The sequence below is a fragment of the Thunnus thynnus genome, chromosome 3, assembly GCF_963924715.1.
Source record: "Thunnus thynnus chromosome 3, fThuThy2.1, whole genome shotgun sequence".
Lineage (NCBI taxonomy): Eukaryota > Metazoa > Chordata > Actinopteri > Scombriformes > Scombridae > Thunnus > Thunnus thynnus.
Window position 1 is genome coordinate 33,601,585 of NC_089519.1, and position 23,677 is coordinate 33,625,261.

The 23,677-nt window shown below is 39.5% G+C and overlaps 1 protein-coding gene and 1 long non-coding RNA gene across 2 annotated transcripts in view; one reads left to right on the top strand and one right to left on the bottom strand.

The window, feature by feature from the left end:
- lcor (ligand dependent nuclear receptor corepressor) overlaps nt 1-23,677 on the top strand; it is a 90,376-nt gene that overhangs the window by 60,235 nt on the left and 6,464 nt on the right. Inside the window, exons 3-6 of the mRNA XM_067585476.1 lie at nt 1,813-1,892; nt 6,258-6,390; nt 13,355-13,831; nt 18,578-18,668. Of these exons, the coding sequence (XP_067441577.1) occupies nt 1,813-1,892; nt 6,258-6,390; nt 13,355-13,831; nt 18,578-18,668 (781 nt within the window). The remainder of the gene's footprint in view (nt 1-1,812; nt 1,893-6,257; nt 6,391-13,354; nt 13,832-18,577; nt 18,669-23,677) is intronic.
- Nucleotides 418-6,335, bottom strand: LOC137180189 (uncharacterized). Its single transcript, XR_010927922.1, has 3 exons — nt 6,174-6,335; nt 2,247-2,308; nt 418-1,867 (listed from the first exon to the last, which is right to left on the bottom strand). It is a non-coding gene; the product is annotated as an uncharacterized lncRNA (long non-coding RNA).

The following is a 23,677-nucleotide window of genomic DNA, read 5'->3' on the forward strand; positions in this document are numbered from 1 at the left end:
GGGATGATTATGAGCTGATCGTGAATCCGCTTGGATCCCATGTTAGACACACAGACCGAAGACCCCAGAGGCAAAACATCAGGACCGTACCTGGAACCAATTACACTGAAGATAATTCAGACTTATTTGATCCTGAGTAGGGCCTGTGAAGAGCTCACTTATACCTTTATCCAGTTAAGCAGTGCTTTCAGTGATTTATTTAAGATTTTTGACTATGTTATAAAAAAATGATGATGTACAACAGACTGATGGATGAAACAGAGAACAACCAGACATTTTATATGTATAATCGAGAAAATATTCGACAGATTAATTGATAATGAAACTAATCGTTAGTTGCAGCCCTCGTTTATTCATTATTTCCAATAAAAGTGATTTTTTTTTTTTTTAATTCTCACAAAAAAGCAAGGTCCAACTTCTATTGTAAACATTAACCACAGACTTTTTAAAAAAAAATCTTTTACTGCATTAATTCACGCACAAATCCTTCAGACCTTCACCACAATTATACTGTGATAATTGTTTAACCCTCCTGTCGTCTTCCAGTCGACCATGCAACTTTTGTCCTCCCGGGTCAATTTTGACTCAGATGCTATAAATTTTAATGAAACACCCAAAATTCAATGAAAGTAGTGATCATTACTTTTACATGCAAAGTGAGTGGTATGGAACCATCCATGTGATTTTCAGGCAATTAGATGAAAGAAATCCATATTTCTGATATAAAAACATTTGAAAACGGGTCAAGTTTGACCAGAGGACGATAGGAGGGTTAAAAAGATCTCATGTTTATTCTTCAAGGGGCACCACATGGCAGACGAGCCTCTTTGTTATAACAATATGCAGAATTCTGTCATTTTTATGTTCTGTTATGTTAACATAATGTTAAATTATCTAGAAAACTCCTGTGTATGTTTATGATCAGCTACAGTTAGCAACAAATAAACTTTCAAAGGTGAATTTCCAGTGGGGGTGAAATTACTCTCAGAACCAGGGGCTCTTCCCACGTCTCCACTTGATAGGGAGAGATAAAAAAAACGTTCTGAGGTGAGAGAGGATTGAAAACCAGGATGTTTCCGTTTCATGAATTGTAGCAGCTGAACTACCAGGAGGATGCTGTGAATTTCTTCATCCCACTGAACATGTTAGCAGAATACAGCCTCAGAAAGGGGTTATTACTTCTTCACAAATAGGGCTTTAGGGCATGAATACTTCACAAACACATGCAGACATATTTACACACACACACACACACACACACACAGAGAGGCATTCACGTAGCGTTTGAGATCACCTGTCAATCACAGGTGTGGTTAATTTTTCACACAGCGTACTTGACGTGTGAAGGTAGTCATCGCTTTAATTTAATCGTCGGCTGTAATTAAAAGTGAATCATTTTAATGCTCTCATTGTTGTGGTTTGTGGGCCCTCAGCTTTCACTCTGCAGGCTCGACTGGATGTGTGTTGGGATTTCTCTGTTGATTCATCTACGCTTCATTTACAGCTGGGTTTGAAGACTCCACCTGCATCCGGATATTAAGACATACAAACAAACACACGGTGCAAATTAAACACAAAACATAATCAGAGACAAAGGCGATGTCCTTTTTATGCTGTTGAATTTCCCTCCAAACTCCTTACTTGCTTGTGTGTACATTTGAAGGTGCCAAACCACGACTTTACAACTCTGGTGATGCCTGTTTAAAAGGACTGCTAGAATGAGCATCAAGTTGTGACATACCGAGGAATCATGGGAGTTGGAGTTTGTCTGGATTTAACCCTTTGCTCTCTGTATCCCTCTCTTTTATCCAGACTGCGAGCCCGAGGAAGTGTCTGACTGGTCCTTTGATGAAAACTGTCTCTTCTGCTGCTTAAGACGCGAGAAAGTCAAGGTAACATTTTGTCTCTTTGTCAGTGTTTGAATGGTTTTATTGCCATAGCTGTTTCAGAAACTGGTGAGTGGATGGCTCAGAGTCAGCACAGTATGAAGGCCCTCAGTTTAAACCAGTCAGCTGGCCGGGTTTTTTCAGTGTAGAGTTTGCACATTATCTTCATGTACATATAGGGTTTCCCTATAGGGCTCAAAGTTAGTCAATTAACTTCTTCACATAGGTGAATAGTGTATAACTAAAAAATAGTGCATTATTTTGTGAAATACGCTTTTTCCACTTTCTTGCAGAGAGTTTTATGAGAAGCGTGTATGCTAAATATAAAGCTAGAGACAGGAGCCTATTAGCTTAGCTTACCATGAAGACTAGAGCCTTGAGGTTGCCAGACAGTCAGTAGAGACTCCAGGAAGTCACTGAACCTGGCAAAGAAAAAGTTTTACATTTCGGTTTGTGTACAGATTCAAGGTCAAGGTTGCTTTTATTTTCTCCTGAGAGAGAATTAAACAAAACGAGGATTAAACAAACAATATATAACATGCTAAGTAGTAATATTTAGAGCAGCTGGTAGGCGTTTATTAACTTTGGACAGAGCTAAGCTAGCAGTTCTACCTGCCTCCAGTCTTCAAGCTAGGCTTTATGCTAAGCTAACCGTCTCCTGGCTCTAGTAAAACTGACAAAATGCTAGACATGATATATCATGTGTAATCATCATATACTTATATGAGATTACATTGTATTGCATTCAGTTTTCATGCACTCTTAGCTAAGACTTACAAAAATAAATAACCAATATGTTATGTAGGCTACAAAATAGAAAGTACCACCTTTGTGGGTGACAAGAGTATTAGAGGAAGAGATGAGTGTTTCATTCCAAAATATCCAAAAATCCAGCAACAGAATCTGTGTGTTTTTATATGTATTTTCTTCCGGTTCAATATAGCACTTATGTTATTTCATGAATGATTTTTTTTTTCCCTCCATCCACACATTCTGTGTGTTTTTTTGTCATTTTTATTTCTAAGCTTTTTGTCAGAAGTTCAACATCTTTCTCTCCTCAACATCTTTTTGTCTCTCCTCCTTCTCCTCAGACATACTTGTTATTTCTGTTGTTCAACCATCATGGTCTTGACCCCAATTTAGCTTGTGAAAAGAATGTAACATAATGATTTGAAGGTATGTATGTGGAGGTAGGAGGAGGATGGTGAAACAGGGGTAAATTAGTGAGACTCCCCGCCGCAGCAAAGAGGCCAGTGCGTGCCTCCTCTCGGAGTTTCTCTCGTCGGCTAAAAACTGGTACGAGCAGGATAATAATGACTTCTGACTATTACTTTATACACACACATGGTTATGTATGTAACTGCTCCTGTTTGAACCCAGACGGCAGCCTTTGTTTCATGTCACCTCTCTATAACCATAGTGTCCATGTAGATCAAGAGACAAATTCATTTATTTAAAAAAAAAAAGAGAAAACACAAATGTTACGCCATGTTATTGTAGGTGGGAAGTAGCAATGAAAGGTGCAAGCTGTGCTCCATGAATTATTGCCTTCTCTTGAGTATGTTTGCAGGAAGGTCATTGATGGAAAAACGCACTGATTCACATTTTTATTTGGCTTTATTTGAGAAATTCTTTTGTGCAATTTGTGCAACAGTTGAAACAAAATGTTATCTGCTGCTTTTTGTCTGTGATTTCTTCTCTCAAGTTTTTGACAAAACCATCTCAACTCATTGTCCACTTACTAGATTGTTGCAGAGCTTTCAATTCTGAGCACTTCTAGGATTTCTCGCCCATATTGGCTTAAAAGTTGTTCTCTTAAGTGGTTCTTTGTCTGTATTTGTAGGTTAATTTGCAGGTCTATGGGTGCATGAAGTGGTGTTGAGCTTGTTTTTCCATTTTCTTCTTTATTTTTGGGGTGTGATTGAACAAGGGAGCGAATGTGTAGCGAGTGAGGGAGGGAAGGAAGTTAGGAGGGGGCGTAATTCCTGCAGCCGCCGACCGTCTCTTGTTTTTCGACTTGACCCCTGCCCGACCTCCGAAGTCGGCCATCTGTCTCCTAAAAACATCCTCGCTTCGCCACCGCCCCCCCTTCACCATCCCCCATCTGTCTCCTTCTCTCTGCTTATGCTAATAAAGCCATGCAAGCCCTTTTTTACTGACAGAGCTAATTTGCCAAAGCTCTCACAAATATCATTAAGACTTGAACAGAACAAAAAAAAAAAATCTAAATCAATCACCAGAACAAAATCAATTAAAGCCTTGCAGGGATTACATGAGATTTTTTTTCAGCAGTATTGTCTGACTGGTCAATAATTATGTTAGCCACTCGAAGGTTGCAAATCATGACACAAATAAGACAAAATTTGCAGTAGCGTTAATTGTATTTCTCTTCTCACTCAATATAATTTTCATCTTTTATTCATCTGTTAGGGCTTGAAAGCTCTCTGTGTCTCACTGTTATTACCCTCTGCTTGTTTGTGAAATGCCAGAGGAGCTTCAGTAGGCGGGAACCATTGATTCATTGATCTGACGCCATGCAAACTGCCAGCAGAAAGAGAGAACTGAGGGGGTTAAAATAAAGAGGAGGGAGGAACAGTGAGAGCCTTAAAAAGATGCTCTCATCTCTATGTTTGTTGCTTTGTCTCTCTTACCGTTGATGCACGCAAACACACACACACACACATACACTCAAATTCCCTGTTAAGTGCTGTAAAGACAATTGTTTTACACTCATTACAAGTTACAACCACCAGACATGCTGACAGTGGTGTTAAAGGGAAACTTTTCAACCAGCAATGTATCATTACAATGTGGGTAGTATATGCAAATGAACAATGTCCCTCCATGTTGCCTGTACCCAGAGCTACCCTATCATTTGCTGGTAAAAGTCCGCCAGGTGACGCATCATCTGGTGGACTTTGGAGATCTACTTTAGACTACAAACTACGTTTTCTCATTTTCTGTAGTGGTGCCTTCAAGGACTGTCAAATGTGGGTCTCCCAAAACACTCAAGTCTACCATGTTACGCCAGCAAAGCAGAAGACAGACATTAAAATATCATACTATTAAATATACTAAAATATCAGCATATTTAGAAGAAAACTAGTTTCATGATATGAGGCCGAATATTGCGCTGTTGAATCAGACACAACAGTGTGGAGGAGGAAGTGACCACCACCAGACAGGCGCTGCAGCTTTGCAGCATCGACAGGTGACCGGTGAGGATCGTCAGAGAGAAGGGAGGCAGACTGAAAACTCTGGACTTCAGCAAACTTTGCGGTCCTCAATTTGTTTTCTGACAGATTATTGTATCGAACTTTAACTTTGAATATAGAAAAGTGAACAGCGACTGTGTTGAGTTTCCTGTGGGTTAACTTTTGCGGCTGCTCATTGTCGTCAAAAATAGGTAAAAGAAACAGCGTTTGGTTGCAGTTTTTCACCCCTTCACCCATGTTTGTTTCCCAAAACATGCTCACATGGAGACTGCAGACTTGGAGGTGTTTCAACTTTCCATCGACAGCTCTTGCTTGTGTGCAGCTGTGCAGCTTTTGCTAAGTTTGCAATTATCAACATAACTGACCCCAGTGTGCTGTTTGTTTTATGTTCCTTGCACACAGTCAGTCAGTCTTATTGGATCGGTCATGCACAATGCATTCTGGTTGTTGTAGGACATGGGGAATCTACAGCCTTTTTCTCAGTTTTCTCTGGTTATAGGGCACCAATTTAAAACATAATTGCACATTTCAACAATGCATTTTTCCCCACTGCCCAAAAGAATAAATAAAATACATAAAAAACACCGTCTTAAAATCAACTGGAGAAAAGCAATTGGCGACCGTCTCTCCAGTGGTTGATAGCCAATATGATATAATATGTGAGGATTTGCTGCCTCTGATTAACTGAAAAATATAACAGACATATTAATTGACAATGGATTGTTACTTTCAGCCTAACAGTTATGCCTGATATAAAAACAAAAATCCTACCTGTTTTTAACCAGTGAAATATAGTCCTAGTGTTACCAGGATAAATATACAAGTGCAGATGTCCACAAGACGTGTTGCACTTTGAGAAAGGATGACCACACTCAAATTTTCTCAACTGGAATTTTAAAAAGAAGTTAATCAGGTTTACCTGTAGACTTGGAGTATAATTTTCCATTTTCTGGCCAAAGGAAATACTTCACATCTTCTATTGGCTCACAGAGCTGAGCAGGAGAACCATGATGGACATGTATAGTTGGACATGGTTAAACAATCACAATGTAAAATGACAAGTGGAGCTCACCTGTGATGCGATGGTGGTGTGAGGGGATTATTTTTTGACAGAACGAGCCGTTACCTACTCATTTGTCTCTCTGTGTTTGTGTAGGAGCACAGTGTCGAGAACGGTGGAGGCAGCCAGGTGCTGTCGGAGTGTGAAGACTTCAAACAGGAGCAGTCTCGGATCAGCCGGCTGGAGAGACAGGCCCAAGACTTCCTCAATGCTGTGTTCCACAGAAAAGGTAAGACCCCCACACACAAGACACACTCTTCACCCATCATTTCATTACTCATTACCACATTCCCTCTGGTCATGAACATCTGGAATTATTTCCAGAGATGTATTTCAGACAGGTTAAGTCAGAAAATTTGGTTTATTCCCATGGGAAATCAGTGAATATAAGGGAATTTCATAAAAATTATACCTATTAGGGAATATAATACCAGAGTGTATTATACAACATTTATTGCATTAGAGGATTTTACAGCCCAACTTGAGTTGAAACTAAACCATTTACCATTTCTTACAGATTTGTTTTCTTTTTGGGAAAATTTTTAGGACTTTAAAGCTCTTTTGTAAGGAAAGTAATGGATGAATCATGTAAGTGGACACAGCACGACCCTGCTTTTTGTTGCTTTTCATTGCAATACACAATATAAAACTCTAACGGTGTCAAAATTGCTGATTGCCTACAATGATCAGAAAAATATGGTTTAATCTCAAGATGCAAGATCAAAGAAACCAGTTTTCGTAATGAAAATGCTCTCATCTGCAGAGTAAATTTCTCTTCTAGCACCTTGTAACTCTGGTTTTGAAAGGTGCTATAGCCATTACTGTTGGAGAGTGAAGTGTAAGGTTGTGTGTCATCTGCATAATATGATCATTTATGCACTTTGTAAATGGATAAAAAGGGGGCCAAGGATCGATCCCTGAGGGACACCACATGTAACTTTTTCATAGTTTTACAACTGGGACAAAGACATTTCTGCCCTCCAGGTAGACCCTAAACCGGTTAAGATCTGGGCCAGAAAGGCCGACCCACTTTTCCGACCTGTACTAACAGTGCCGTGATTACTATGAGAGGCCATGTGGGAACTTTGTAGAAGGTTATTTTACTTGCTAGTGTTAGTTAGGCTGGAGATAAGAAAGCCATAACAAAAATACATGAAATACACACATTAAAATCAAAGACTGTTCATTAGCTTTAGTGCAAATCAGACCCAGACTGAGCCTTTTTGAGGGCCTTGTTTGAGTTAAGTGTGGCAGACTGAAAATGAACCAAGGGGAGATGTCCAGTTAACTTTAGGGGCACCGGTATAATATCGTCACACGAGGACTGCAGCCTCAATATTTAGAGCCAAATATAAAACCTAAGCTTGGTTGATGCAAACTTAAAACAACCTTGAGCAACTTTCGGGCTGATTTCTCCCCAGGCCAAGACAATTTCATAAACCATAAATGTTAAATCTTTTCAATGTCAAAGTTTGAGCAATGACACTTGATACCGCAGTGTAAACATAGAGTATTAAATGCTTAGAGTATTGCATAAAAGCTGGCCTTTGCTCTCTATTATCTGGCAGGTGTTAAGGTCACACTCAATGTAGTGTAGGAGTCATGGTTGAGACTTTTGTACGGCTAAACAAAGACTCATTTCCTGTAAAGAGCATTTTTGCCAAACTAACTCTTTCTTCCATGCAGACTTTAGGTGGATTTCCATCTACCCTTTTTTATGTGTTTTTTCAATTTGCAGTTTAAAAAAATATGAGTGGAAACACTGGAAATTTGAATAATCTCCACTGTCCATCATGCTCTCCATCACCAGGATTTATATCACGTTTTTCATCACTTCAGCTATGACTGTCTCTCTATTAATTACATCATCGCATTGTGCTATCTATATTTGCAAAACAGTAGTGGATGGAAACGCTCATTAATTCGCTTTTTTTTTTTTTTGAAATTTCAGTGAAAATTTGCAATTCATTTGAATGAAAACCTGATTTTTGACTCCACATTCAGTGATGTACATTTAAATAGCTTTCGGACACTTAAGGAATTATGCACTATCATTCCTCAATCCGTGCTAAGAAACTATCAAACCAGCTGTGTAACATCCCAGTAAATATAACATGGACAATAATACAACAATATGACATGTTTCTGTACATACTGAGATACCTCAACATTTGAGAATGAACACAGTTTGTTTTCTGGCTGTCTGAACTCTGCTGCATGTATTATTCTGCTATTATGCTGATTTAGCTTCTCCATTTGATCACCAGTAATGAAAAACAACAACACATTTCATGATCTGCATTACCAAAGTCAGACTTTCCCTTTCAGCATGTTGATCATCACAGCATAAATTGCCATTATGTTATGTGCATTACTGACTGACTGCTACATAACTTGAATTAATGACACACCTCTGAAAATGGCAGAGAATAATCAGAAACCTGGATAAACCAGTATTCTGGTTTTCATCAGAGCACTCCAGGTTTCTCAAAACCAAGATAAAGACTTATCCGGGTTTCTGAAACCAAGACATGGTGTCTACATGTGGAACATCTAAACAGGATACTCCTAAAACCTGATGCAAGTGCATTCAATGTCTACAAGCTCTTTATAGTCTTTTAGCTCTTTTCTAATACAGAAAGCTAATGACCCATAACCTGTACCTGGACTTGTAAGAAGACTGTAAGGTCTAGGTTCTAGGTTCTGCTTTGTTTTCCACTATTGCTTTACAAACCAGAACGTTTCGGATTTACATCATTGAAAAGGCGACATTGTGTGGCGTCACCAGGACAAAAATGTGATTTACACAAGCTGCTAGGCAAGTGTTGCGAGTGTAGTTCAGTTTAACAACATGACATTCAATGACTTTTAAATGTGTGTATCATTGAATTAATAGAAAACCCCCACCCCCACAATAAAAGGTCAACAGCACCTTGAACTCGGATTTAGTACCACCTCCTGAGCCAAGATATAGGTTCAGGAACTTACCGCCAAAGAAAGGGGAGCACAATTGAAACAAAAGCAGAACCTGTGACAATGGCTACACTTTAAGTTACAGGTCATTTAGTTCCTGTAGAGAAAAAGATTTGAATACTAGTTTTAGTTTTGCTTCAACTAGGTAAATTACTTGAAAACTCAAATTGTTTCTCCAGTATTATTACCCCTTTGGTGATGAATGCTATCAAGCAGAATGATATCTTAGTTGAATTAATGTAAGGCCAAAGCTTATTTTGAGAACATAAATATGGTTCCATAGATGTGATGGTATTTTCCCATCAGTTTCTTATTTACCATCGTGGTGCTTGCATTTACATACACTCACAGCTTTGTTGCAGGTATCAGCATCTATTCAATGTCCGAAAATTTTGCTGAGTTGCCAGAACACCCTCCAAACTCAGTGCGTATCATGTTCCGTCCCCAGGCAGGCAGGTATTTTGTGACAGACGAGAGCTGAGCCTGGGAGACAGTCGCTGTTGTGTTTTTTCCGGGAGGGAGGGTGGGAGGGAGGAAGCAGATGTCTGTCCAATCAACGCCCGTCCCTAATCAATCTGGCTTCGCTCACACAGGCAGGGCTGCCTGTGGAGCTTCTATATATAGAACAGATAAACACAGTCGCACAGGCATGAGCATGATGGGACACACAAACACGCACTCACCCAGACATCCATACATTAACAAACAAGTCAGCACAAGAACACATTGTCATGTAACATCACTACTCTACCATATTTATCAGTATCTAGTACTTTACTGCACTGTGCTTGTGGTCTATTTTTTATGATGATACAGCATGTTTTGGCCTCTAGCTGGATTCCTAATACAAGCTTGTATCGTCTGTTTGATCTGCAGTTTCTGGCATTTTTAAAAAAACTGGTTGGTTTGAATTGCTGAACTGGAAAGGAAACTATTTGTTTTCTGTCACAGTCTCAGGGATGAAAAAGCACAGTAAACCCAACCTCTTGTCTGCATTGTACAATTTACAATACTAGACTTTAGGATTTTGAATTTTGCTTTGCTTGGGACAAACATTACATACCCTTTGAAACTCATTCCTAGTTGTTTTTGTCCTATTATTATATATATTATAATTCCGCATTAAAAGAAGTGTATTGACCACAATGTGTCAATTTTTTTGAGTCAGAAATCTGAAATGTACCAAAAATACCACCTGTGCTATCTAGTAAGCAATGTAAGCAAACACCAGTAGCCTGGAGCGATGGCAGATTATCCTCAGAAATATTCAGAATGCAGTGAGACTTTACATTTACTCCAATCCCTGTACAGGACATAGATGTGTAACATATACTATACAGTATATCCAAACACATTGGAGCATACAAACGTCCAATCATTAACAAACTCAGGAAGCTTCCTCTCTCCTCAGGGTGGACGGCAGAATTCCTCAACCACTCAAGGAAATGTTTCTCAAAAAAAAAATGCAGCTGCCAAATCACTCGGCTTTGTTCTAGCAAGGCGAGACCACTCGTGTACCTTTGCACCGGCCTGCAGTGTTACACAACAGCCATTTCCCTGCAAACACAGCACACACGGTCGCTGCGTGCTGGAGTTCCCCCAGTAGATTTTCCAAGGTAGAAGTGCAAAACCCGCACCTGTCAAAATGGACTTTTATAATTAGAGCACATTTACAGCAAAGTAAGCCACTCCCTGGCTTTTCTTCGCATTTAAGGCCTGTTTGATTCTGGCAGAAGGGAAAAAGCTCCACAGTGTGTCCACACAATGGAATCACGAATGTGAGTCTGTTAACTACTGTAACTTATCGTATCTTTTGTCAGGTCAGAACAGATACTCCAATCTACAGTTTAAGCCCTTTTATTGTCATGCCAACAAGGTCTTTTCAGTGGCAGGGATTATATAGTGTCCTGTTTAGGTGGAGCACACAAGCACAGAAATCACATAACATTAACAGGGGGATTAGGCAATGTATCGCAAACAACAAATGGCAACAACACCTACATATAGGTCTGTGGTTTTACAGCAGCCTGTTGTAGTCATTAAGTCTTTTAAGCTTTTGATAATGAAAAGTCAAATCTGAAAGGCAGAAATCTTATTTATTGTACTTAAAAGTGGCATAGACAAATGTCAGTTTTATGAATTTAGAGAAGATTTAACTAAATGTGCTTCTGAAGGTTCAGTTGATCAGTAAATGGAGTTAGGTTACCCTCCTTTTTAGCACTACATTGCTGCTGCAAGTTTGACATAAGACTTGTTTTATCTTCCAAAAAAGTACAATGGATTGTTACCCAGTACAACTGTGACATGAGCTTTAATTATCCTAAAACATACTTTGTGTCATGTTTTATTTCATATTGATAAAAGGAGTTCATGGTTTCATTTGGGAGAAAGATGTTTCCCTTCTTTTCAGAGGACTTATTAATGTCCCCTTTTAAAAAAAAACTTCATAAAACAACACTGTACCAGACAGGCTTTGACATGATTTGTTTCTCTTTCTTTGTTTTCTTGTTGTTTGTCTTGGCGTTTTTTTATTCATGTCTGACATTTCCATTGTTCATCTCCATGGCGGTTTTGATCATCTCTGTAAAAGATTTAGTAATTTGATAAGAGTGTTTATTGTTACAATACGTAATACAATGATCAGAGATGCAAAATCTGAGCAATTCTCCAGCAGACACAATGGCAACTTCAAGAATAATACCCATTGTTTAAAGGTTTGCTGTAAGTGTGACTATAAAACTGCTATAAAAGTCTGATGAAAAACTGCCTCTGCAGGCTTGAGCTCTCATCAAGATGTCAGCTTTAGTCACCCAGACTTGGAAGAGCCTCAGGCAGAAGTTCAGATGGAGAAGTACGATAGATCAGTGGTTTTACAGTATTTTTTCACACATTTACTTTGTAGCCCTTATTGCTGCTTATCTGGAGTACACAAGTGATGACACAGCTATGGGTATGATAAGATATGAAACCCCCAGAAGTGGTACAAATTGGTTTGGAAAAAGGAGCAGCTATTTGAAAAAAAAAAAGAAAGAAGAAGAAATAGTGCAGAGTTAAAAACATCATAGGAGGCATTTTAGGAAAGCAGATGTGTGAGGTACCGCTGGAAAATAGCAGCATGTACCTACTGTACACTGATATTATGGTGTTTTGTTCAATAGAAAGGATTAAGTGCTATATATATATATATATATATATATATATATATATAGTATAGAATATATGTGATTTTGGATTATTTCAGTATAGCTTTAGGATTAGATTTTTGGGCTAATGTATTGTTTTGAGGATTTAAGGTTCCACATATGCAAGTATCCAAGTAATATAGCTGCTGGTTTTAAAGAGATAAGTACAGTTGACTTATCTGGGACGATGCCAGATTAATGCATTAATAACAAATGAGTATCGTCATTGTTTTGCTCAACGTGTATTAACCCATGAGATCAATGACCAGTGTTTGATGTGGGTTTGTTTTGTCGCAGCAGGGGATGATGGAAAGTTTGATTCTGTGCTTTCTCCCAGTCTCCCAGTCTCCATGTCCTGGTGCTTAGTGCACTTTGAAATAGATCTTATATTTATATTCTTATATTCTGTATTTCAAAGTACTTTAGAAGTAGTATTTTAGAAATGGAACAGGAACAAAATCCTGATTAATGACTAAATCAGAAATCTAATATAACACAGTTTGATTCAATATGATTCGATCTCATACAAAACAATATGATGCCATACCAATTTAATTGATCATCAAAAATCACCATTCATTAAATCTATTCTTTACTAATTTTAAAGGAGCTGCATGGTATCATGTGTTGTTAAGAAGACTATGTGTGTTTGTCTGTGCAGACACATTTTAGTGAACACAATGATTCAAGAACAATACGCAGCTGAATTTTCATACATATATTGTTCTGAAATACAAGAGATTTATAGAATTAAGGAAGACTCCTTTGAGATTTTAAGGAAGAAGGATGGAAACCCCAGCTGATGAATGGCAGGGAATAATCTGCTGTGCACACTGATATCATGGTGTTTTCATCGTGGTCAATAGACGGGATTAAATGTGCTTCTGGGTGATTTTTGGATTATTTCAGCATAGCATCAGGATTACATTTTCAGGATAAAATGGGATAAATAAACTGTTGAGCATAGAAATGCCTGAACAGATTCCTGGAGGATGGGATGCTGACATGTTTTTGCTCCTCTGTTTTGTTTCTCTCCAGACCTCCCAAGTTTCTCAGACCCTCACATTCCTCTAGTGGCTCGTGAGATCATGCAGCGAATGATCCGCCAGTTCGCTGCGGAATATACCTCAAAAACTACTCAGGACGACCCGCCCCTGCCCAACGGCACCATGAAGGACCAAAGCCTGCCAAGAGCGGCGTCTCTGGCCCCGGCCCCCTGCTCCCCACCCGGGCCCCTGCCCACGCCAAGCTCCCCTCCGTCATCTGCCTCCTCCTCCCCGTCCCCGACCTCGGGACTGGGCCTCAGCCCCACCTCTGCCTCGGCCGCTGCTGCTGCCTCAGCACACGCCTGCACCCAGAGCAGCAACGGCACGGGATCCAGTAACGGTGGAGGAGGTACGACCGTCGCCTCTGCACAGAACCCCGTCCTCAGCAAACTTCTCATGGCCGACCAGGACGGCCCGCTGGACCTCACCGTCAAAAAGGACCAGGTCGACCCAGAGCCGAGCCAGCAGGGTGAGAGCGTTGGACCATATTCATTTTAAGTTTTTGTATTTGCACGATGTGTACAACGTCCACACATCGTAAAAATCAAGTTATTACAACGTGCACAAAAGGTTATCTTGTTGGCAAAAAGTAACATAGATGATTGCTGGCTACACTGGTCAGTCATAACAGCTCTGTAAACTGTGACATGAACACTATAAGTGCACCTGCTGCAGTTTGCTGGACTGTCATGATTTCAGGTAGCTAGCTTGTTCAGGCTACTTTGCAGTGAATTTAAGGAGTCCCATCAACAGTAGGGACAGATTAAAAGAGTGTGTGGATTCTACTTTCCCCACTCTGTCCCTACCTGCTGGGTAGATATCAGGTTTGTCAGGAAACACAAACAGCAGAAGCAGATGAATTACCATGGAAACTTTTCTGCTCTATCTGTGCTGAAACTGATTATTTAAATGGATGACTGTGCTCGATATAGTGGAGACATCTGACATTGACAGTCCATTCCTTGCAGGCAGTGCAGGTATTTTATTTTTATTATGTTGTTCAACTGTTTTGCACGCGAAGTCCTAAAAAAAATATGATGTTTTAATCACGTTTGCATTTTGTAGGGAAAAAAAATCAATTAAATTTGTGAATCATCCCCGAGCTTGAAAAAAAAAATCAATATTTCATTATTTGGGCTTAAAGCCTCCACAATACCATTAACAAAGGTACCCACACGTACACATTAATCAAGAGAATACAGGAGCATTTCAATAATTTCAACTCATGTAATTAAATCAGCTGTACATTTTGTAGTATATATTTGCTTAATTTCATTATTTCTGTATTTTTGATTCATGTTTTCTACTTCTCCTATTGACACAGCAGATGATTAAACTCAGAGAGGATTGCCATGTTGACAAAATGTTTCATTACCTTGACATTGTTAACACACAGATGACCACACACACATACACACACAGGTTCACGTTGAGCACATGCAGATTCATATTCAACACACAGATTATACTCATGAACAGATCACTGGAAAGCCATCATATTTTGGACTCAGCCCACGCAGCACTATTCTGAGCTCTGAAATTCAGCTCAGGGCTCAATCTCCGTTTAATCAAACTAAACCAGCAGGAGGTCTGCGTTTCGATCGCCGAGCAGGCCGCAGCAACAGATCACTGTTTCAGTCCTGGACCACAGTGTGACTGGTCACCCACTTTAATACCAGCTTTTTGGAATCTGCTTACTGTAAGCCTCCTTAATTTTTTACAAAAAAAGGTTTAGGCATTTACATCCAATTCATGCTCGCACGTTATCTCTCTCACACACACACACACACACACGCGCAAACACAAAACACCTTTTAGACGAATTCTGACAGATTATCCTCAAAGCTGGATCATATATACACAGGCATGCACTCGTTTAAATATGACACAGTAGGTGTAATCTAGGAAAAAATTACATTCTTAATGCTCCACTAATGAATGTTTTTATATTAACATCATAGAATTACTACATGTAATGTGAATGGGTGCACCTCTACCGCTTTTTGTCCTTTTTTAGCTCATAGTTTTGGTTTTACGGCGCAAACTCTGTGTCGTTCTCACTGCTCATATGAACCCTTTTCCCAGCAGCTGCTCTCAGTAAATAAGCTCTGATAAACCAACACTACATGCCCAGCACTAAACGGTAGGCAGATGATGTTAGGGACTAGAAAGTGGAGCATCTAGCATCTAATGAGCCAAAATGAGAGTGGACCTGCATTCATCAGGTGGACTTTTAACTCTTAAATACTGTAATATAGGGTGATTTTATTACTACCACCAATGTGTTATGTGAAAACAAGCATGCTAACGTAGATGTACTCTAAATAACATGTTCATTAACTGAGAGAAGGAACTCATTAGTGTGACTTGTTATGTGTAATTTATCATAGTTCCCAGATAGCAAAATTGCTGTGGCCCAGATCCGGCCCACTCCCGACACTTTCAGCACTTTCATCCGGCCCACATACCATGTGGGATGATGGCACTTGGGCCCCTGTTTCCCAGATCTGGGCCACAAGCAAGCCATAGCAATGCCATATGTCAAACCAAAACTGGCACACATCCAGTGAGAGCACTGCATCTTTACAAAAAAAAGGCCCATATTTGATTTTAGATATTTGGGCCATATTTGCTATTTTACATGCAGGCTCACATCCATTTTGTCCGGGCCAGAAGAAGGCCAGCAGGGCCACATCATTTTCCTGAAGTGGCCCACTTCCATATACTATCTTGGTTGTTATCACTGGACACTTTGTGGCTCAAGAACGTTTTGATTCAGATTAATTCTGGAGTCAAATTCCTGTGTAAACACATGTGCCATGGATTCCAGTGTGTACTGTATGCTTTACATTAAGTACATGCTGCCCTCACACATCAGCAGATTTATCATTTTCATTGCTGCTGTACAGTGACTCTGTTTTTCATTTTAATATCACCTCATATTTTCCCTTTTGTCCGATTAAATGACAAAAAGCCCCCTGAAGATTAGCGATGCAGTAGTGCGTCCTGTGCCCATATAGGGTTGCGTGGGTTAGAGCGGTCGAAAGGTCAGCTGCACTTTAGGGATTACACCAGCAAAACACAGAGAGACAGACAGAGAGGGCGTTTGTTCATGAATATATGTGTATACATTTGCATTTATGTGCACTGTAGGTTTTTCAATTGAAAGTTTTTATGATTTAAAAACTTACTTTTGCCAAATTTTGTCAAAATATCAGACACAAAAAAATGTATTTTCATCAATTTTGGCCAACATAGATGCAATGCCTGTTAACTATCTGTCAGAGATCTTGTGTGTCCTAAAAAGCTGGAAATAATTTAATACAACTATCTAGTCATGAAAAAGCCCCCTATGCATGATATGCATGGAAATGATCAGGTTTTTATATATATATAACAGCATTATATGATACCTGGATTTTGCAAAAGGAGCAGATTAGTTAAAACATGATGATATACTGTATCTCCTCTGTGTGTGGTGACCTGACTTGCCTGAAACATATTCACAAATAAGCTGAGATTTCACACACAGTATGCTGCCGGATTTCCCAGACTTTAGTGCTAAAGTGTCACAGAGTCCACCTGTTCTGAAATATCTCATTTTTTGTCATCTAACCAAAGAAATAAGCAGAAGCAGACATTCATATGCAGACACACAACCACACAGGCAGTTACAGAAGCTCTTAATTTTTATATAAGATGATGATTGATTTCATTAATAAAACGCACACACACAGATGTGACAGCAGTGATTTCTCACTGTGGAGGTAAATTTTTACAAATGTTTCATGCAGTAAACACACAGTGTCCATTTGCAAGTCTGAGTGAGAAGAGAGTGAACAGCTTCATATATAAATCACACATATATTATCTGATGTATGCTTCAATTGTTTTTTTTTTCCCAGTTTATTCCTTTCCCTCTCCGCTAATGAGGAGTGTTGTTTTAAAATAAAAAGCAGCTACTCTTAGCAAATCGATTAACATATAGTATAGTTGTCAACGTAGCAGAAACCGAGTGATTTCTCACCTTCACACAGGAATATGGAATAAGTTGCCACGGTAACGCTGTTCCTGCTCAGGTTAATCAAATCGTGATTGCGATCCAAAACATCATTATTGATGTATAGTGAGGCATTAAACACACCTGGTGAAAATTAGGAGTCCAGCTGGACTGAGGAGGAGAAAATTGTCGTTCGATGAATATGTTTGTTTGTTAGATGAATACGCTGAAAGAAAACAGATCCTGCGTAGTAAATAATATCTGAAAATATCCACTGGAATGTGGCAAGAAATAATTGACTAGATACCAACCACAGGATCGTCAGTCTCCAAACACGGACCTTTGATGCTGTTCATCACTGAGAAAAAAAACCTTTGCCATTGAAGGCACCTTAAGTGTTTTGTTTATGCAGCTCAGAATTGACTGTATTTATTAAAAAATCAAAATGCTTACAGAAAATATGACTTTTTCTAAATGCTATATGCAAGCGGGCATTGATTCACAATCTTAACCTTTCTCTACCATTATTGGTTGTTTTTACAAGTGTCCTCTTTGGGTTGCATAGGGCACCAGCAGCAATCATATCACCATCACCTCAGTTTATGCTTGATCAGAACCAGTTCCTACAGAGTCTTGTCTGACAACGTTGGAAATCAAAAGTGTTTCTAGTTGTTTCGATTGGTTACACTCGAAGGAATGCTAAGTCGGCTATCGTTGAGAGGGAGATGTTATGACGCTTAAATATGGGGATAAATGTATGCACTTTCAGACAGTCTCTTCTGGAAGACATTCATAGTTTTGCACTCGTTTGTAGTTAGAGAGAGTTCAAACCCTGGCTCCTTTCTGGCACAGTTGATCAATCATGGTAGAAATTGGGTGAGTCGGTTTTGGAACGTTTCAGAAATGGTCAGAGATATTCCCCCTTACCTTAAGGTGTGGCGGGGAGGGGGTTTCCAAAGCTATTCGACCATCTGACAAAAGGTTGTGATGGGGTGTACTGAACCTTTAAGACCAGATAACCAAATTAGACATTAATCTACACATTGTTGAGTAAGCGTATAATATGATCAACCTTCAGTACAATATAAATGCATAAGAAGTATCAAGGTATGTGACTTGCTATGTGTTTTAATGTGTTTTCTGACTCTGCAACGCCCAGTAAAGCTTTGAATAAGATTTGAGTTCAACCGGTTTCCTGTATGTGTTTATCCTCAGATGGCGTCCTGGACCTCTCTACCAAGAAGAACCACAGCGCAGGCAGCCTCAAAGCCTTCCCCGGCTTCTCTTCTGCGCCTGGGGTCAAAGGGTAAGACAACAGGATTAGTCAAACTGGCCTCTGGTAGTAGAGTGCCACGGTCATGTGCCTAAAACAACACCGGAGAGGTTAAAGCGGTCACTGCTGCTGTGTTTTCTGCACTGCATTTTCCGGAGAGCGCTTCATGTCAGTCCAACACTGGGCTCTGTGTGGAAACTTGGCTTGAGGTGATGATGTCATACTCAGAGATTGAGATTCAGATCCAGATGCTAAACCGCAGTCAGGCTTCTTGGTTTTAGCCAACAAACATTGATTTCACAGGCTGAGATGACAACTATCACAGGCAGATCTTATCAACTGTTGTTAATTAATTCTGTCAAATTGGCCAAAAATAAAACTCTGAACTGTTGTCTGGTGAACGTGCGCTGCGTGTTGATGTGACTAACGACGGTCAAATCCCCCCAAGGGGTTGCTTAATGAATCGGAGAAGTTGTAAGATAATTAACAAGATTAAAAAAAACACATCTCTGCTAGACAAATTATGTTTATATTTTTATGACATTTCTTTAATCTTTGTTCTTTACTTTTGAAATACAGCAGAGTTGAACCTCTTTAGGTAATACTCATAGATACAGTACAGTCAAACTGTCACAAAGGGACTACAGTTGATACTACTTCACTTCAAAGTGTCACAGGCCAAAAAGGTTGGAAAACACAGCCCTAGATGGCAAACCACTCTTATCTTCAACAAGCTACAGAGTACACAAGGGGTGGAAAGATCAACTGTTGTGCATTGAAAAATTGATGAGATTCGGCTAAATAGATGCACAACCATAGATCTGACCCAAACTCTGAAATTCAGGCTAAAAAAGAAAAATGACACAGCTACCAAAAACCAACTAAGATTTGAGTCTTAATATATTTAAGTCAGTTAATTAAGTGAAAAGTAAAAATATTAAATCTATTTACTGGCTGAAATTAATAGTATCAAATTTAGCTTTGGACTGCAGAGTATCATAAATGTATCTATCATTTTTTTAATGGATTGTGGACTGTGTTGTACACTGTTAAGCTGAAATTATAGTTGGGTCCAGGTGATGTAAATTTCGTCATCAGAGGGTGTGCGCGTGGGCTCTGTGCGGACATCCGTGTACCTGCAATTTGTTGTGTTCCTGTAGACGGCGATCTACTGCGCATGTGTGGAACGCGTCCTCCGAGCGGACCCCAGAAGGTAGTACAAACACATCAACTACCCATCCGTGGTGTCTGCAGCTGTCCGTGTGCGCGTCCGCTCGGGAGTATAAATGAAGCTTTAGACTATTATTTCCTCTCCTGGAAGAACAGTCAAACTGTTATCTAGGCAGAGATGCTGAAATCAACGTGTCCCAGTGGATCACATCACAACATTTTCACGTGTATCTATAGTAAGACAGCCTTGTTTGCAAAGTATTACTTGCAATAACTGGTGGATGGTAAACAATCATTGAAATGTATCAGTCAACATGCTGTGTCTATCAATTGTATGAATTCTTTTATCTCATGAAATGTATAAATCTGCTTTAGAAGATTTGAGGCTGTGAAGTCAGTCTGCAATTAGTGTTTAATCGTGCTTATAAGTTAAGAGCATTACATATTGTCAATATTGTCATGACTTCACTATCATGACTTATATCTGCAGTTATTCATTCTTACCATCTGTGGACAACATATGTAGCTGTCATCACTAAAAAAAACCACCACTTTCTGAATGTTTACAGACACTCTAAGAAGCAGCACTTGTGATCTCAAGCCTAAGATGTTTAACATTTTTACAGTACATAACACATCCCAGCTACGCAACCACAGAGCGGCTCGCAAAGGCTTTTCAAATCTAATGTGGTAAATGGGAGAAATGCAAAAGCATCAGTAAGATCCTTGAACATTTTTTTTCATTAAAGATGCATGAAGTGACGATGAGCAAAACAGTGAATCCACTGCTGTGGAAGAGCATCACAGGGAGCAAGTTAAACCACCAAACAGATGGACAATGCAGTACATTTGTAAGCATTCGGCTCACCTCTGCTCATGCCTTGCTGACAAATGCAGTATGTTTCTCCAACCACCATATAGTGTCAGTTGTATCCTTAAAGAACACAATATGTGAACCAGATATTTACATTTTCACAACACGCAGCTTATCCCTAGTATATTATGCTTCTTTTTTTCTGTGGATTTTATGTTAATTAAATTCAACTCTCTGTAAGTGTTTATTGGAAACGATAAAAATGTCTTGAACCATCACCATTAAGCTTTTATAAACTTTGTACAGGTTTAATCACAGCTGTGTTTTATCAGTTCCAGACGATCTTAAGGTGTCAAACCTTCTGCTGGTTAGGCTTTAAATATTTTCTTTGTTCCTTGATTGTGTTTTTTTCATATATCTTTCTATTAATCTAATAATATATTGTTTAGATAGATTAAGTTCCAGAAGTAGCAGCAAGGCAAGAAACAACCTGTTGGTAAATACAGTGTTGACTTAGAGAAAATCGACTTTGTGGGAACAGCAAAGCGAAGGGTCTGCGGGTCTTGAAAGTGCCGTGACCCCGCTGGGTTTCTCAACATTTCAATGTTGCATACTTCGATTTCCGCGAAGTCGTCCTGAAGCGAGCCCTGCCAACGCCTCCCACCTTTCATCTCTTACTTATTGGTTTCGCTCAGCTGATCAATACCTGAGCTACCATCCATTCCATGGCTGTAGCTGTTCATACTACAGGTATTTATAATTCAGACTCCGCCCTCATCAACCCCCACCTCCAACCCCCTACCCAAGAGCGAGAGTTCAACGGCGGTGCGTGTCAAACACATGACGGAGGCTTTTCTCTGTTTGTCTTCGTGTCAGTGCCTTTATTGACGAAGCTCAGTGTTGCAGCCCGATCATTTATTGATGAACCTGTACTTTGCCTTGAAGTCATGTTTGAATCAGTAGCCATCATACTTGGTTGTTGCATCAAGAGGGAATAAACAATCAACGCTAATTGCAGCTGCCATTTCCAGGAATACTTTTGATCTGTAGGTCAAAGATGGATTAGGAGAGGTTCGATACACAGAGCAGCCCCAAACGCTGAGTGTGGTGAGTGTGCTTCGGTGGAGGATGTGGGCATAGAAAACCTGCACCCACCATGTGGACAGTTTCTCTTTAATCCAGCAGTGAATACACGTCCAACCGCCTACTGAACTGAGATTTGAGAAGTGTTGCATTGACATTTCAGTTAACAAGAGTCCCGTGTGGCCACCACATGAGTGATTTGTCCTGGTTAAGGCCAATGCTGCCTTGATACAAAGCTTTACTGCACTAGTTTGGAGTTAAAACGAAACAAAAAGACAGTTACCGAGTGAGAAACAGCAGCCACCCTTTTTAAGTTACAGACCTGGCATTTAATTGGGGCTTTAAAGGATGCATATCGACTTAATTACACTTTGGGTCTTATTTTGTATAGTTTTGGCGGTTATCTGCAATTATCAGTAATCATATGATTACCACCAAGTTAATTGCTAAGATTTATAAATTGCTTAAAAGACATCAGTCAGATAATCATACGGGTTTTAAACCATATGAAATGAGGAAATAAAGGTGTCTGCTGAAATCATTACCCAACCTGTCTTTTGTAAACATCCGTCACAGTTTACAACTTCCCGGTTTAACTTCCATCTGCTGTACTTGTGAACACCCAGTTTTCCTGTGTAATGAGGGATAATTACTGACATTTAGGATGGTCTCAATTTTGGTTGAACCCCCTAAAAAAGGGGGTTTAGATAATCTGGCTAAACTGCTTGTTTACAACCTTTACATTTACTTTGGTGAGGACTGTGTTATTATGCCTGACATAATAAGCCAACGTAATCAACCAATTGAAACATTTCCTGTAGAAACAGGTTGAAGGGGCATCGACTCATGGAATATGCTCAGCAAAACCTTTTCTACAGATACATAAGATTCCTTTTTTTTATTCTAACACAATATATTGCCTTCTAATACACTCCATGAGCAAAAGCCCAGCTGGTAAACCTCGGCAGGTGAAGTATTTACATTCCAGGACTAAAATCAAAATTAGAAACCTTAAGCCCCTCAGGACATGACTCTGTTTCTCGCCTCATGGCCCTAAGGCCCAGAAGGCCCTAAGGCCCTGAGCCTCACTGGGACTCTCTAATGATCAGGTCATGTAATATTAACTATAGGAGGAGGAGGAGCTTGTATTTCCACCCCCACTAACACCCACCCATTCATCTTTGATAGCCAGACAATCCCCAAAGCACACAGCAGGTTAGTGCATGTATTACAGGTTACGGGCCTGTAATTTAAAGTTTTTTTTCTGGCCACATCTGCATTAAAACACACATTTTTTTAGTTTGTACATTATTTTGATATTTAGATCCTTTATTAGGTTTTCAATTAAATGCATTACAGTAATTCGTTATTTTGTGATTTTATTAAGTAGGTATGTAGAAGCTACAAACCCTATTAGAATAACAGTTTTTAGTTTAAGATGTCCCATGATGGTTTCAATTGTTGTTTCAAAGAGTTTTTCCCAACTAACAAGAATACAATTATACCCTAAATTCCCCTTGCAGTTTCTTGTGCAAATTATCATATTTAAAGAAAAATAAACATTGGCCGCAGAATAAAACTACCTTTCTTCAAAAACCACGTGAGCCTCTAAAGACTGTTGTTAAGGGGAAACACATCATTCGCCCAGTTGCTGAAAGACTCTTTCAATTGGTCTCATTGGGGATCTCCCTGTTATGCATATTTCTTTCTTCCTTTTTTCACAAATGTATGCTCACATTGAAGCCTCAGATCCACCATTACTGTCTGGCGGAGCCTCCCTGATGACTGTATGCTTATTTTAACAGAACGCTCTATTAGAATGTAGACTCTAAAGCCTCTCGTTAACCTTGTATTGTTTTCAACAAGACCGAGACCGCCCACTGTGATAATCTGTCTTAAAGCTCCTGCTGAGGACTCCCCACATCGCACAGTTGGTCACACTGTAGCTCACCAGAATGTCTCCAATGAAGAGATA